Source organism: Oncorhynchus mykiss, chromosome 9, assembly GCF_013265735.2.
Source record: "Oncorhynchus mykiss isolate Arlee chromosome 9, USDA_OmykA_1.1, whole genome shotgun sequence".
In the NCBI taxonomy this organism is placed as follows: Eukaryota; Metazoa; Chordata; class Actinopteri; order Salmoniformes; family Salmonidae; genus Oncorhynchus; species Oncorhynchus mykiss.
In genome coordinates, this window is record NC_048573.1 from 31916988 (window position 1) to 31933275 (window position 16288).

A 16288-nucleotide genomic window follows, 5' to 3' on the forward strand; every position below is an offset into this window, starting at 1 on the left:
GGGAACAACATCTCCTATACGTTTCCTGATGAACTCAGTCACCATATCCGTGTATTCGTCAATGTTATTCTCAGAGGCTACCCAGAAGATATACAATTCCGTGTGATCAAAACAATCTTGAAGCATGGATTCCAATTGGTCAGTCCAGCATTGAATAGACCTTAGCACGTGTACTTCCTGTTTGAGAGCCTGCCTATAGGAAGGGAGGAGCAAAATGGCGTCGTGATCAGATTTTCAGAAGGGGGGGCGGGGCGAGGGCCTTGTAGCCATTTAGAAAAGTTGAGTAGCAGTGGTCTAATGTTTTCCCTGCACGAGTACTACAGTCTATGTTGGTAGAACTTCGGTACCGTTTCCTCAGATTTGCATTGTTAAAATTCCCAGCTACAATAAATTAGGCCTCAGGGTATGTGGTTTCCAGTTTGCATAAAGTCCAGTGTAGTTCTTTGAGGGCCATCGTCATCGGCTTGAGGGGGAATATACATGGCTGTGAGTATAACCGAAAACAATTCTCTTGGGAGGTAATACATCGGCATTTGCTTTGTTAGGTATTCTAGGTTGGGTGAACAAAAGGACTTCTGTATGTTATCACAATCATACCTTGAGTAGTTAATCATGAAACAAACACCCCCTCCTTTCTTCTTGCCGGAGAGTTCATTATTCCTGTCTGCACAATGTACTGAGAACCCAGCTGGCTGAATGGAACAAAGGATCCAATTCGGGAAAGTCGTATTGCTGGTCGCAATGCTGTTGAATTACGACCACTCTGATATCCAAAGGTTCTTTCCGGCTGTATGTAATAACACAAAACATTTTCTGTGCTAATAATGTAAGAAATAACACACAAAAAAATACTGCAAAGTTTCTTAGAAGCTAGAAGCAGAGCTAGCATATCTGTCGGCATCATCGCTCTCTCTCTCTTTCTCGGAAATGATGGCAGAGTGAGAGGAGTAGCTGTCAGTAAGAGCTGTGGCATGGAATTAAAGAGCTACTGTGTGTGTGTGTGTGCGTGTGTGTGTCGCCGAGATAACAGGCGCTTCTGCTCTGCCATACACACTTTACACATGCATCTCTGTGCCCTGCTGACGTCAACATGCATAACCTCATCATTTCTGGTTAGAGCTGTGGTTTACCATACAGTTCAGCTGGGCCAAGCAAGGAAGAGATGAATAACAAGAAAAGAAGCCTGTGTCATCCAAATGCAAACAAAATTATCTAACCCTAAAAATTGTGCCCTAGTTTTGTAGCATGACACAGTCTTGAGTGGGGGACACATTTGAGTGTGACACATTTATTTTGATGATGTGTTCCATCATCAAAGGGACTGTGGCTCTCCTGGGCATGTTCTGTTTTGAACTGTCTGTCCATCAGACCTATCCCCCTGGAGTTGTGGGGGATGGTCCCTGTCCTCTCCAATTATTGTAACCCAAGGGAGGGCAGTGGAAAGGAGAGAAAGCCCAAAGGAAGGAGGAAAGGAATTAAAGTAGGACAGAACAATGACCCATAGGCCCTCACTAGTCTGAGACACCCCACAGACCCTAACTATGCCATGACATGTAATATCCTATAACAACCCCATTAACCTAATCTGTTAGCACTGCCATTGTCAACCCTTCTCAAATTATGCCCTCCATTATAACATAATAATAGCCTTTTAGAAGACGCTTCTATCCAAAACAACTTACAGTCATGCATTTTTTTTAAATGGATGGTCCCAGGAATATAACCCACTTCCTGGCGTTGCAAGCACCATACTCTACCAACTAAGCTAAAGAGGACCATGTTGCCCATATTTGGAAGTCTGTTATAATGGTATCAATGAATCTTTATACAAATCAATGTGTTCACTTTGTCATTTTGTTTCCAGACACAGAAGCAGAGAGGAATGCACTGAAAGAGCATGTATATCCCAAACTACGAGACTTCTGCAGAGAGAACTATGGGATTGAGTTCCAGGTAATACAACATTTACAATCTTTCTCTTTTGCAGTCTTGCAATGCAAGAAAGTTGTTTTTAACATATCCCCCAAAAGTTTCCAATATTGATCAGAGGTTTCAAATGATTTCAAATACAACTAACAGTGAAATGCTTACTTGCGGGCCTTTCCCAACAATGCAGAGAGAAAGAAAATAGAGAAATATCAGAAAAGTAAAACACATAATAATAATAATAATAATAAATACACAATGAGTAACGATAACTTGGCTATATAGAGTCAATTTGAAGGGGTAGCTTTGCACATATAGCTAGGAATAAAGTGACAGATAATAACAGTAGCAGCAGAGTAAATAACGGGTCAAAAAAAGTTAGTGCAAAAAGGGTCGATGTAGATAGTTAAATAGTTCACAAGTTAATCTGGTTCAGGTTATTAATCAACCTACCTGTGTTTACAAACACTACATGAACAAGATCATCCACATGTATTGATAAAATATTTACTAATACTAAACTCAGCAAAAATTGAATCGTCTATTTTTCAGGACCCTGTCTTTCAAAGATAATTCGTAAAAATCGAAATAACTTCACAGATCTTCATTGTAAAGGGTTTAAACACTGTTTCCCATGCTTGTTCGATGAACCATAAACAATTAATGAACATGCACCTGTGGAATGGTCGTTAAGACACTAACAGCTTACAGACGATAGGCAATGAAGGTCACAGTTATGAAAATTTAGGCCTCTTTAGTGTCCTTTCTGACTCTGAAAAACACCTAAAGAAAGATGCCCAGGGTCCTTGCTCATCTGTGTGAACGTGCCTTAGGCATGCTGCAAGGAGGCATGAGGACTGCAGATGTGGCCAGGGCAAAAAAATGCAATGTCCATACTGTGAGACGCCTAAGACAGCGCTACAGGGAGACAGGACAGACAGCTGATCGTCCTCGCAGTGGCGTGTAACACCTGCACAGGATCGGTACATCCGAACATCACGCCTGTAGGACAGGTACAGGATGGCCACAACAACTGCCCTAGTTACACCAGGAACATACAATCCCTCCATCAGTTTTTAGACTGTCCGCAAAAGGATGAGAGAGGCTGGACTGAGGGCTTGTAGGCCTGATGTAAGGCAGTTCCTCACCGGCAACAACGTCACCTATGGCCACAAACCAACCGTTGCTGGACCAGACAGGACTGGCAAAAAGTGCTCTTCACTGACAAGTCGTGGGTTTTGTCTCACCAGGGGTGGTGGTCAGATTCACGTTTATCGTCGAAGGAATGAGCGTTACACCAAGGCCTGTACTCTGGAGCGGGATCGATTTGGAGTTGGAGTGTCCGTCATGGTCTGAGGTGATGTGTCACAGCATCATCGGACTGAGCTTGTTGTCATTGCAGGTAATCTCCACGCTGTGCATTACAGGGAAGACATCCTCCTCCCTCATGTGGTACCCTTCCTGCAGGCTTATCCTGACATGACCCTCCAGCATGACAATGCCACCAGCCATACTGCTCGTTCTGTGTGTGATTTCCTGCAAGACAGGAATATCAGAGTTCTGCCATGACCAGGGAAGAGGACGGATGTCAATCTCATTGAGTAAGGCTGGGTCCTGTTTGATCGGAGGGTGAGGGCTAGGGCCATTCCCCCCAGAAATGTCGGGGAACTTGCAGGTGCCTTGTTACCCCACTATTCCACCATCTCACAGCAAGAACTGGTAAATCTGGTGCAGTCCATGAGGAGGAGAGGCACTGCAGTACTTAATGCAGCTAGTGTCCACACCAGATACTGACTGTTACTTTTGATTTTGACTCCGCCCCTTTGTTCAGGGACACATTATTCCATTTCTGTTAGTCACATTTCTGTGGAACTTGTTCAGTTTATGTCTCAGTTGTTGAATCTTGTTATGTTTATACAAATATTTACACATGTTAGGTTTGCTGAAAATAAACGCAGTTGCCAATGAGAGGAAGTTTATTTTTTTGCTGAGTTTATATAACTTTCTTCTAAAGCTGTATCCATACCCATTGGATGTAGTGATCACAATATAGTGGCTATATCCAGGAAAGTTCCAATAGCTGGGCCTAAAATAATGTATAAGAGATCATACAAACTATTAATATGGAGCATCCAGATGCTGCACTTGCAGCATCCAGATGCTGCACTTGATACATTTATGAAATTGCTGTTAGAACTGTTAAGGCTCCATGGATTGATGAGGAATTAAAAAACTGTATGTCCATGTATGCTGATGATTAAACCATACATTTGCCTCAGCAACCACAGATAATGAAGTCATTGAAAAGCTTAACCTTTCTGATCTCCCCATCCCGGATCCGGGATCGTGAATACAGACTCAAGCTCATTACCATAACGCAACGTTAACTATTCATGAAAATCGCAAATGAAATGAAATAAATATGCTAGCTCTCAAGCTTAGCCTTTTGTTAACAACACTGTCATCTCAGATTTTCAAAATATGCTTCTCAACCATTGCAAAACAAGCATTTGTGTAACAGTATTGATGGCTAACGTAGCATTTAGCATTAGCATTCAGCTGGCAACATTTACACAAAAAAACAGAAAAGCATTCAAATAAAATAATTTACCTTTGAAGAACTTCAGATGTTTTCAATGAGGAGACTCTCAGATAGCAAATGTTCAGTTTTTCCTGAAAGATTATTTGTTTAGGACAAATCGCTCCGTTTTCTGCGTCACGTTTAGCTATGAAAAAACCCCTGTATCCAGGATTGTGTAAATCTATCAGCAAGCTCATTAGCATAACACAACGTTAACTATTTATGAAAATCGCAAATGAAATGAAATAAATATGCCATCTCTCAAGCTTAGCCTTTTGTAAACAACACTGTCATCTCAGATTTTCAAAATATGCTTCTCAACCATAGGAAAACAATCATTTGTGTAAAAGTAGCTAGCTAGCGTTAGCATTTCGCGTTAGCATTTAGCGTTAGCATTAGCGTTAGCATCCAGCACGCAACATTAACAAAAACATAAAAGCCTTCAAATAAAATCATTTACCTTTGAAGAACTTCTGATGTTTTCAATGAGGATACTCTCAGTTAGATAGCAGATGCTCAGTTTTTCCAAAAAGATTCCTTGTGTATTAGAAATAGCTCCGTTTTATACATCACATTTGGCTACCAAAAAAAATCTGAAAATTCAGTCCTCAAAACGCGAACTTTTTTCCAAATTAACTCCATAATATCGACTGAAAACATGGCAAACGTTGTTTAGAATCAATCATCAAGGTGTTTTTCACATATCTCTTCATTGATACATCGTTCTTGGACACATGCTTTCTCCCCTGAATCAAATGGTAAAGTAGAAGCAGCTGGCAATTGCGCACCGAATTCGACGCAGGACACCAGGCGGACACTTGGAAAATGTAGTCTCTTATGGTCAATCTTCCAATGATATGCCTACAAATACGTCACAATGCTGCTAAGACCTTGGGCGAACGTCAGAAAGTGTAGGCTCATTCGTTGCGCAATCACAGCCATATAAGGAGAGAATGGAAAACAGAGCTTCAGAAATTCTGCTAATTCCTGGGTGATGCATCATCTTGGTTTCGCCTGTAGAATGAGTTCTGGGGCACTTACAGACAAAATCTTTGCAGATTCTGAAACTTCAGAGTGTTTTCTTTCCAAAACTGTCAAGAATATGCATAGTCGAGCATCTTTTCGTGACAAAATATCGCGCTTAAAACGGGAACGTTTTTTATCCAAAAATGAAATAGCGCCCCTAGAGCTCTAACAGGTTAATAACCTGATGAGGAGTTAGTGATCCCTTTTGGGAACATCCCCTCCCACGTTCAGCTGGAACGGTGGCGCATGGAACGCAAAAATATTCTTAGAAATATTTAACCTCCACACATTAACAAGTCCAATAGCTCAAATGAAAGATAAACACCTTGTTCATCTACCCAGCATGTCAGATTTTTTAAATGTTTTACGGCGAAAACACACCACATATTTATATTAGACCACCACCGAAACGAAGACTTGTCCCAGCCATTTTGTCCCAGAAAATATACAATTATAAAAGCAGGATTAAAAAATAAATCATTCACTAACCTTTTGAAAATCTTCATCAGATGACAGTAATAGGACATGTTACACAGTACTTTTTTTTCAATAATATGCCATTTATATCCATAAATGTCCATTTACATTGAATTCATGTTCAGAAAATACTCAAAAATGTCCGCAGAAAATATCAGTAGCGCCGCAAGATAACGTAAATAGACATCATAAACTTTGACTAAATATACATGTTCTACATATAGTTAGAAAGATACACTGCTTCTTAATGCAATCGCTTTGTTACATTTATTTTTAACGTTACATAAATCGTTCACTATTCAATATTCTGAGACGGCGCTCAGATACAGTGCCTTGCGAAAGTATTCGGCCCCCTTGAACTTTGCGACCTTTTGCCACATTTCAGGCTTCAAACATAAAGATATAAAACTGTATTTTTTTGTGAAGAATCAACAACAAGTGGGACACAATCATGAAGTGGAACGACATTTATTGGATATTTCAAACTTTTTTAACAAATCAAAAACTGAAAAATTGGGCATGCAAAATTATTCAGCCCTTTTACTTTCAGTGCAGCAAACTCTCTCCAGAAGTTCAGTGAGGATCTCTGAATGATCCAATGTTGACCTAAATGACTAATGATGATAAATACAATCCACCTGTGTGTAATCAAGTCTCCGTATAAATGCACATGCACTGTGATAGTCTCAGAGGTCCGTTAAAAGCGCAGAGAGCATCATGAAGAACAAGGAACACACCAGGCAGGTCCGAGATACTGTTGTGAAGAAGTTTAAAGCCGGATTTGGATACAAAAAGATTTCCCAAGCTTTAAACATCCCAAGGAGCACTGTGCAAGCGATAATATTGAAATGGAAGGAGTATCAGACCACTGCAAATCTACCAAGACCTGGCCGTCCCACTTTCAGCTCATACAAGGAGAAGACTGATCAGAGATGCAGCCAAGAGGCCCATGATCACTCTGGATGAACTGCAGAGATCTACAGCTGAGGTGGGAGACTCTGTCCATAGGACAACAATCAGTCGTATATTGCACAAATCTGGCCTTTATGGAAGAGTGGCAAGAAGAAAGCCATTTCTTAAAGATATCCATAAAAAGTGTCGTTTAAAGTTTGCCACAAGCCACATGGGAGACACACCAAACATGTGGAAGAAGGTGCTCTGGTCAGATGAAACCAAAATTGAACTTTTTGGCAACAATGCAAAACGGTATGTTTGGCGTAAAAGCAACACAGCCAACACACCATCCCCACTGTCAAACATGGTGGTGGCAGCATCATGGTTTGGGCCTGCTTTTCTTCAGCAGGGACAGGGAAGATGGTTAAAATTGATGGGAAGCTGGATGGAGCCAAATACAGGACCATACTGGAGGAAAACCTGATGGAGTCTGCAAAAGACCTGAGACTGGGACGGAGATTTGTCTTCCAACAAGACAATGATCGAAAACATAAAGCAAAATCTACAATGGAATGGTTCAAAAATAAACATATCCAGGTGTTAGAATGGCCAAGTCAAAGTCCAGACCTGAATCCAATCGAGAATCTGTGGAAAGAACTGAAAACTGCTGTTCACAAATGCTCTCCATCCAACCTCACTGAGCTCGAGCTGTTTTGCAAGGAGGAATGGGAAAAAATGTCAGTCTCTCGATGTGCAAAACTGATAGAGACATACCCCAAGCGACTTACAGCTGTAATCGCAGCAAAAGGTGGCGCTACAAAGTATTAACTTAAGGGGGCTGAATAATTTTGCACGCCCAATTTTTCAGTTTTTGATTTGTTAAAAAAGTTTGAAATATCCAATAAATGTCGTTCCACTTCATGATTGTGTCCCACTTGTTGTTGATTCTTCACAAAAAAATACAGTTTTATATCTTTATGTTTGAAGCCTGAAATGTGGCAAAAGGTCGCAAAGTTCAAGGGGGCCGAATACTTTCGCAAGGCACTGTATAAGCTATATTTCTCCGCTATGTTGGAGTCAACAGAAACACACAATTTCAGCATAAATATTCCCTTACCTTTGATGGTCTTCGTTCAGAATGTACTGGAAGGGTTCATACTTACCCAAAACATCGTTTGGTTTCAAGTCTTGCGTCTTTGTATTAGCTACTGCTAATAACATCAGCTGAAATGCACCCAAAATGTCCTCTGGTCCGGAAAAGTTGCGCATCAAAACTTCAAAATTACATATTATATGTCGACTAAACAGGTCAAACTAAGTGCAGAACCAAGCTTTAGGATGTTATAAACATACAAAACAAATTTATATTCAACCGGTCATTGTTTGTCCTTCTCCGGAGTGCTGGAACAAAGGAATGGCTGGGACCAATTCGAGCCCTAACGCACAGGTATTTTCTCGCGGCACTCACTCAATTCACTCCCATAGGGCCAATTCTCGCGGGATTTGAACGATTAAACGCTCTACTGAATGAGGACATCTAGTGGAAGACATAGAAAGTCTCCCCAGATCCATAACTGGTTGGGAAGGGTGGGGGCGATGACGTCAAAGTTGCTCCAACTTTCATGACCACAAAACTAGTTTGGAAGAATGCCTGCCCTGTGAGTTCTGCTATACTTACAGAAATAATTCCAACGGTTTTGTAAGCTTTAGAGTGTTTTCTATCCAATAATAATTATTATATGCATATATTAGCAATTTTTGACAGATTTTTTTTCAGTTTACTATGGGCACGCAATTCCTCCAAAGGGGGCAGTAGTCAGCCCTATCTTTAAGAGGTTTTTAAAGTCCTGAGGAGAATAAACGAGGTGTGTTTATGGATACTGCTCCCCCTTACTATCGTATTAACCCCTCGTTTCATGTATCTCTCCTCACTTTTTTTTATAGAAAAAAAGACAAGTGATTGTCTATGTCCACAACAATGCTTAAACCACATCAATCTGATTGGATGGGCCTATCAGCGCATGATGACAATTGCGAATCACAAATAGCCTACCCTACCGACAATACTTGTTTCAATACCTGTTTGCATACCCATTGTTTCCTTAGTTAGCATTTACTGGTTTCAACAACCAGTTGAAAAAAACATATTTCCTACCCTACCGGCTACCAATGTCTTTCCAGTTGAGAGCTGAACACTCTTGCTGCTTGTAGATGATATTCTGCTTAAACTAGGCTATGTCTGTGGCGGGCATGTGGATATATTTCACGTGCTTTGCGATTGTGTAGGCTACTTTGTGCATGATTTGTCTATTTTACTACATAATTGATATGTTTCTATACAGTGCCTTCGGAAAGTACTCAGACCTCTTGACTTGTTCCACATTTTGTTGCATTACAAACCTATGTAAGGTCCCACAGTTGACAGTGCATGTCAGAGCAAAAACCAAGCCATGAGGTTGAAGGAATTGTCCGTAGAGCTCCGAGACAGGATTGTGTCAAGGCACAGATCTGTGGAAGGGTGCCACAATATTTCTGCTGCATTGAAGGTCCCCAAGAACACAGTGGACTCCATCATTCTTAAATGGAAGAAGTGTGGAACCACCAAGACTCTTCCTAGAGCTGGCCGCCCGGCAAAGCTGAGCAATCAGGGGAGAAGGGCCTTAGTCAGGGAGGTGACCAAGAACCCTATGGAAGAATCTTCTAGAAGGACAACCATTTCTGCAGCACTCCTCCAATCAGTCCTTTAAGGTTGAGTGGTCAAGCGGAAACCACTCAGTAAAAGGTACAAAAGACTCTCAGACCATGAGAAATGGTCTGATGAAACCATGATTCTCTGGTCTGATGAAACCAAGATTCTCTGGTCTGATGAAACCAAGATTGAAATCTTGGCCTGAATGCCAAGTGGCACGTCTGGAGGAAACCTGGCACCATCCTCATGGTGAAGCATGATGGTGGCAGCATCATGCTGTGCTGATGTTTTTCAGCGGCAGGGACTGGGAGAATATTCAGGATCGAGGGAAAGATGAACGCAGCAAAGTACAGAGAGATCCTTGATGAAAACCTGCTCCAGAGTGCCCACCACCTCAGGCGGGGGGCGAAGGTTCACCTTCCAACAGGACAACAACCTTAAGCATGGCTCTCATGGAGTATTAGCAACATTGTTGTGAAGCTTTTTGTTAGTCTAATTTACAAACCAATTCGTGGAACAGATGGAGGGATTGAGATACTTCCGGTCTTGAGTAACTACCACCACTTTTTTTTCTTCTCTCTCTCGCTTCAGTGCTTTAAGTTATTTGGTTTTTGATTTATTAAAATTCCCATTAGCCGATGCCAATGGCGACAGCTAGTCTTACTAGTCTGACATATAACAGAAAATACATTGCAGAGAAAAGACTTCACAATTTACATACATTTAAAAACATGAACATGTACTGTATGTGCATATCAGTTACACACACGTAAGTACATACACACAAAATGTAGGTCACGTGGAGGAGAGGGAGTTCCATGCACATGACTCTGTATATCAAATCAAATGTATTTCTTCTTACATCAGGTGATATCTCAAAAGTGCTGTACAGAAACCCAGCCTAAAACCACAAACAGCAAGCAATGCAGGTGTAGAAGCATGTATAATACTGTACGTTTCCTTGAATTTCTTCTGGACCTGGGGACTGTGAAAAGACCCCCGGTGGCATGTCTGTTGGGATGAGTACATCTGTCAGTGCTGTGTGTAAGTTGACTATGCAAACAATTAGGAATTGCCAACATTGTTTCTTATAAAAACAAGAAGTGACAGTCAGTCTTTCCTCAACTCTTAGCCAAGAGAGACTTAGGAATAATATTAAAATCAGCCCTCTGATTACAATGAAGAGCAAGATGTGCCACTCCGTTCTGGAGCAGCTGCAGCTTAACTAGGTATTTCTTTGCAGCACTTGACCATATGACTGGACAATAATCAAGATAAGATCAAACTGGAGCCTGCAGGTCTTGCTTTTTGGAGTGTGGTGTCAAAAAAGCAGAGTAAATCTTTATTACAGACAGACCTCTCCCCATCTTTACAACCATTGAATCTATATGTTTTGATCATGACAGTTTACAATCTAAGGTAACACCAAGTCATTTAGTCTCCTCAACTTGTTCAACAGCCACACCATGCCTTACCAGATTCAGCTGAGGTCTAGAATTTAGGGAATGATTCATACCAAATACAATGCTCTTAGTTTTACAGATGTCCAGGACCAGTTTATTACTGCCCACCCATTTCAAAACAGACTGCAACTCTTTGTTAAATGGCCCCACAAACCGCGTGCCCAGCTTCTGGCAGGGCAGGCGGAGGGGCAGGTTTGGGGTCAAGAGCCAGACCCTGTCCCACTGTGCGAACACGGTGGCCTCACTACGGTGGCGGTCAGCGCTCACCTTCTGTCGCCCACCGGCCCGTTTCAGGCATTCCTGGACGGCTCTCCAAGTCTCCTTTGAGCGCGCACCCAATCCTCCACCGCAGGAGCTTCGGTCTGACACTGATGCCACGGGACCAGGACCGGCTGATTTCCCAACACGCACAGAAACGGCGACAGGTCCGTGGAGGAGTGGGGAAGTGAATTCTGGGCCATCTCGGCCCATGAGACGAACCTTGCCCACTCTTTGGGCCGGTCCTGGCAATACGGCAGCAGAAACCTGCCCACATCCTGGTTCACTCTCTCCACCTGCCCATTACTCTCGTGGTGAAAACCAGAGGTCTGGCTGATCGAGACCCCCAGACGCTCCATGAACGCCCTCCAAACCCGGGAAGTGAACTGGGGACCCCGATCAGAAACTATGTCCTCAGGCACCACGTAGTGCCGGAAGACGTGTGTAAACAGGGCCTCCACAGTTGTTCCGCCGGACTAAGCTTCCTCGAAAAGAAAGCACAGGGGCGAAGCTTCGCAGGCATGCCCGAGCGCTGTGATAGCACGGCTTCAACACCAGCCTCGGACGCGTCCACCTCCACTATGAATGCCAATGAGGGGTCCGGATGTGCCAATACGGGAGCATCGGTAAACAACGCCTTCAGATGACCAAAAGCTCTGTCCACCTCCGCCGACCACCGCAAACGCACCGGCCCCCCCTTCAGCAGTGAGGTAATGGGAGCAGCCACCTGCCCAAAGCCCCGGATAAATCTCCGGTAGTAATTGGCAAACCCTAAAAACCGCTGCACCTCCTTTACCGTGGTCGGAGTCGGCCAATTACACACGGCCGCAATGCGGTCACACTCCATCACCATCCCAGATGTGGAAATGCGATACCCCAGGAAAGAGACAGCTTGTTTGGATAACACACATTTCTCGGCCTTGACGTACAGGTCATGCTCCAACAGTCGCCCAAGTACCTTGCGCACAAGAGACACAAGCACGGCGCATGTGGCGGAATAGATCAGTATGTCATCGATATAAACCACCACACCCTGCCCGTGCAGGTCCCTGAGATTCTCGTCAACAAAGGATTGGAAAACGGCTGGAGCATTTTTCAACCCATACGGCATGACAAGGTACTGGCCAGATGTGGTACTAAACGCGGTCTTCCACTCATCTCCCTCCCGGATTCGCACCAAGTTATACGTGCTCCTGAGATCCAGTTTTGTGAAGAAGCGTGCTCCGTGGAATGACTCCACCGCTGTGGCGATGATAGGTAGCGGGTAACTGAACCCAACTGTGATGGAATTTAGACCTCTATAGTCAATGCACGGACGCAGATCTCCCTCCTTCACAAAAAATAAACTTGAGGAGGCAGGTGACGTGGAGGGCCGAATGTACCCCTGTCCCAGAGATTCAATGGTATTTGTCTCCATAGCCACCGTCTCCTCCTCTGACAGGGGATACACATGACTCCTGGGAAGTGTGGCATTCACCTGGAGGTTTATCGCACAATCCCCTCGTCGATGAGGTGGTAATTTGGTCGCCCTCTTTTTACAGAAGGCGATTGCCAAATCGGCATATTCGGGGGGATGCGCACGGTGGAGACTTGGTCTGGACTCTCCACCGTCGTCGCAACGATGGAAACTCCCACGCACCTACCTGACCACCCCTTAAGAGCCTCCTGTTTCCACGAAATGTTATGATTGTGATAAGCCAACCAGGGAATTTCCAGCACCACTGGAAACGCAGGAGAATCAATGAGGAAGAGACTAATCTGCTCCTCATGAACCCCTGCGTCATCATGTCCAGTGGAATCGTGGCCTCCCTGATCAGCCCTGACCCTAATAACCAACTATGTAGGGTGTGCACGGGTAAGGGTTGGTCCATCTGAACCAAGGGAATCCCTAACCTAAGCGTGAAACCGCGGTCCATAAAACTCCCCGCTGCGCCTTAATCTACTAGCGCCTTATACTGGGAATGAGGGGAAAACTCAGGAAAGGAAATCAACACATACATATGACCAACAGACGGCTCTGAGGTGTTCGAGCCGTGCTCTGCCTGCCCTCTCTACTCCCAGACGAGCTCCTCCAGCACCGATCAGCAGTGTGTCCTCACCGAACACAACTGTTGCAGGAGGAGGCTCCTCCTCCAGTTGCCCTAGCACCAACACCCCCTAACTCCATGGGTGTCGGAGCAGGAGCGCTGGGAACTGGAACAAACAGGACCCGATCTGGATGCCCGTTGTCCAGCCTGATGGACATGTCAATTAGCTGGTCCAGAGTGAGGGTGGTGTCTCGACAGGCTAGCTCCCGGCGGACGTCCTCCCGCAGGCTAGACCTATATTGATCCATCAGGGCCCTGTCATTCCACCCCGCGCCGGCAGCCAGGGTCCGGAACTACAGCGTGAAATCCTGTGCGTTCCTCGTCTCCTGCCTTTAGATGAAACAGCCGTTCATCTAAGTCACTCTGGGTAATGGTCCTTCGCCGAGTCTGGGCCCTCCCAGACCGCGTTGGCCCATTTCATGGCTTTACCCGAAAGGCAGGAGACAAGGACGCTGACACTCTCCTCTCCCGAGGGAGTCGGGCGAACAGTCACCACGTAAAGCTCCAGCTGGAGCAGGAACCCCTTGCACCCGGCAGCCATCCCATTGTACTCCCTCGGGAGTGCGAGCCAAATCCCGCTGGGGCCGGACGCCGCCGGAGAAGGTGGTGGTGCAGGCTGGAGAGTGGCTGAAGACGGGGTACGGAGGCCGCTCCTCTCCCATCTCTCCATTGTCGCCATCACCTGATCCATGGCCGTCCCCAAATTGTGTAGTACAGCTGAATGCTGGAGAACACGCTCCTCCAGGGACAGGGACAGGGGGGGAGATGTGGGAGATGTGGGTGTGGAGTCAGGCGCAGGAGAAAGCAAGTTTCGAAAAGGGCTTTTAATTAACAAGGTCCAAATTACAGGAAAAACAGGACTACAACAGTAGCCTCAACCACCCAGACACCGTCCGGGGGGAAAAAACACCTGTTCAACAGAACCGCAAAAACGCAACCCAAAACTGAATGACAGCAAACAAAACAATCCAGCACAAAACCCAGAGGAAATGGCAAGATTTAAATACCCCCCTAATTACCCAAATAGAACACAGGTGAAACACAAGACAGACATAACGAAATGAAAAGGAAAAAGGATCGGTGGCAGCTAGTAGACCGGCGACGTCGACCGCCAAGCACCACCCGAACAGGGAGAGGAGCCACGTTCGGTGGACGTCGTGACAATGGGGCCGACCAATCACCTGCTTGGGGGAATTCAGGAAGCCATCCTGAAACACATACATACAAATACACAAACCACAACACAGAAACTGGGGAACGTAACACCAGGTACCACTACCTCATGAAGATGTATGAGAGAATGCCGAAAGTGTGCAAAGCTGTCATCAAGGCAAATATTATTTGATTTGTTCAACACTTTTTTGGTTACTACATGATTCCATATGTGTTATTTCATAGTGTTGATGTCTTCGCTATTATTCTACAATGTAGAAAATAGTACAAATAAAGAAAAACCCTGTGGCTTTTACAGATCTGGTATCATTTGCAATGCAAATGGCTGGTGTGCTGCTGTGAGGATATATTTTATCGAAAGATATTTGCTAAACAGATCCAGGAGAGCCCTTGGAGTGAAGTCGATCAGAATTGTCAGATTTTTCTTGGAGGATTTGTCAAGCTTTTCGCTTTGATATCCGACATGTTTTGCTTTGTCGGGCCGAGCGACCTCGGAAATTGGTGATTTGGAAGTATAGTAACAAGATCCATTAAAATTGCTCTCCAAACCAGAGGGGGCACTACTATGGTAGTATGCTACTCTGCCATTGCATGGAATCAAGCTGCAGTGATTTTTGGGTGGCCATATGCCTGGCTGGTGAGTCATGGGCCTGCCATGGTTACAGCTGATATGATATGTGGAGTGCCTCGGAGACTATGAGTGAGTCACCATCATGCAGGATCTTGTGTGGCTGTTTAAAGTAGACGGTGGATGTGGTTATTTGGAGATGCTGTTGTGGACCATTTTGGAGATTTTGATACTAGGAAATTGATAAGATTATAATTTGTGACTGTGTGTGTACGTGCACGCATGTGTGCGTGATTCGGCTCAGTATACTGTATATTTATATCTGAGAAATGGCAGTCCTTTCTCACTAGTCTGGAAAGTCATTTGTCTTTCTAAGTCATCACAATTGAGTTCATGCTATATAGAGATAGTCCTTCTGTGCAACACTTCATTGTGATTTGACACAATTTTGATACAGTAAAATAACTATTACAGTAAAGAACTGTTTTGATAATGGGGTACCAGTGAGAAAGTAAATACTTTATTATGGTTGGCAAAACATGGCTGCCATTCTCTGAGCTAAACTCAGTCATAGACACACCCATCAAACACACACACACCCATCACCACCAAAGATGAATTACAATAGCAGCTTTCCCCCTGCAGTTGACAGGATATTGTTTAATGGCTGTCAGTCAAACGTCTCTACAGCTGTCTAACAATACCAGCTACTGAGGAGAGAGACAGATGAGAGATGAAACTCGATTTCAGTTTTTCTTTTACTATTTACGCACTCTATAACGCCATGGTGTGAAGTTGATCCACATAAAGCGACAGCTTCAAACACACTCTCAAAGCTATGTTTCCGTAATTATTTATGAAGAAGAAAACACGTCATCAATGCATTTTTCTCAAACCTGCTAAGTTGTAGACTTGATATGCATCCCTGGTTTGTTATTCTGAGGAGTGCTTTAAGTAAAATGATTTTATTGCTTTGAAACCACAACACAAACACAGTTCTAGTATCAAACGGTGTAAGACAGAAGGGAGAGTTGAGATGTTTTTCATGTGTTCATTAGCATTTACCAACTGAGCTCCTCTGAGAGTGGGTGAAAACTGAAATTGAGCATTGGCAGGACAGCAACAATGTGGATTGTCACGCATATT

At 44.0% G+C, this 16288-nt stretch overlaps 1 protein-coding gene across 1 annotated transcript in view; it reads left to right on the top strand.

The window, feature by feature from the left end:
* The window catches only part of LOC110531917 (NACHT and WD repeat domain-containing protein 2), a 92337-nt gene that overhangs the window by 16928 nt on the left and 59121 nt on the right, over positions 1 to 16288 (top strand). Inside the window, exon 3 of the mRNA XM_021615394.2 lies at positions 1865 to 1953. Within this exon, the coding sequence (XP_021471069.2) occupies positions 1865 to 1953 (89 nt within the window). The remainder of the gene's footprint in view (positions 1 to 1864; positions 1954 to 16288) is intronic.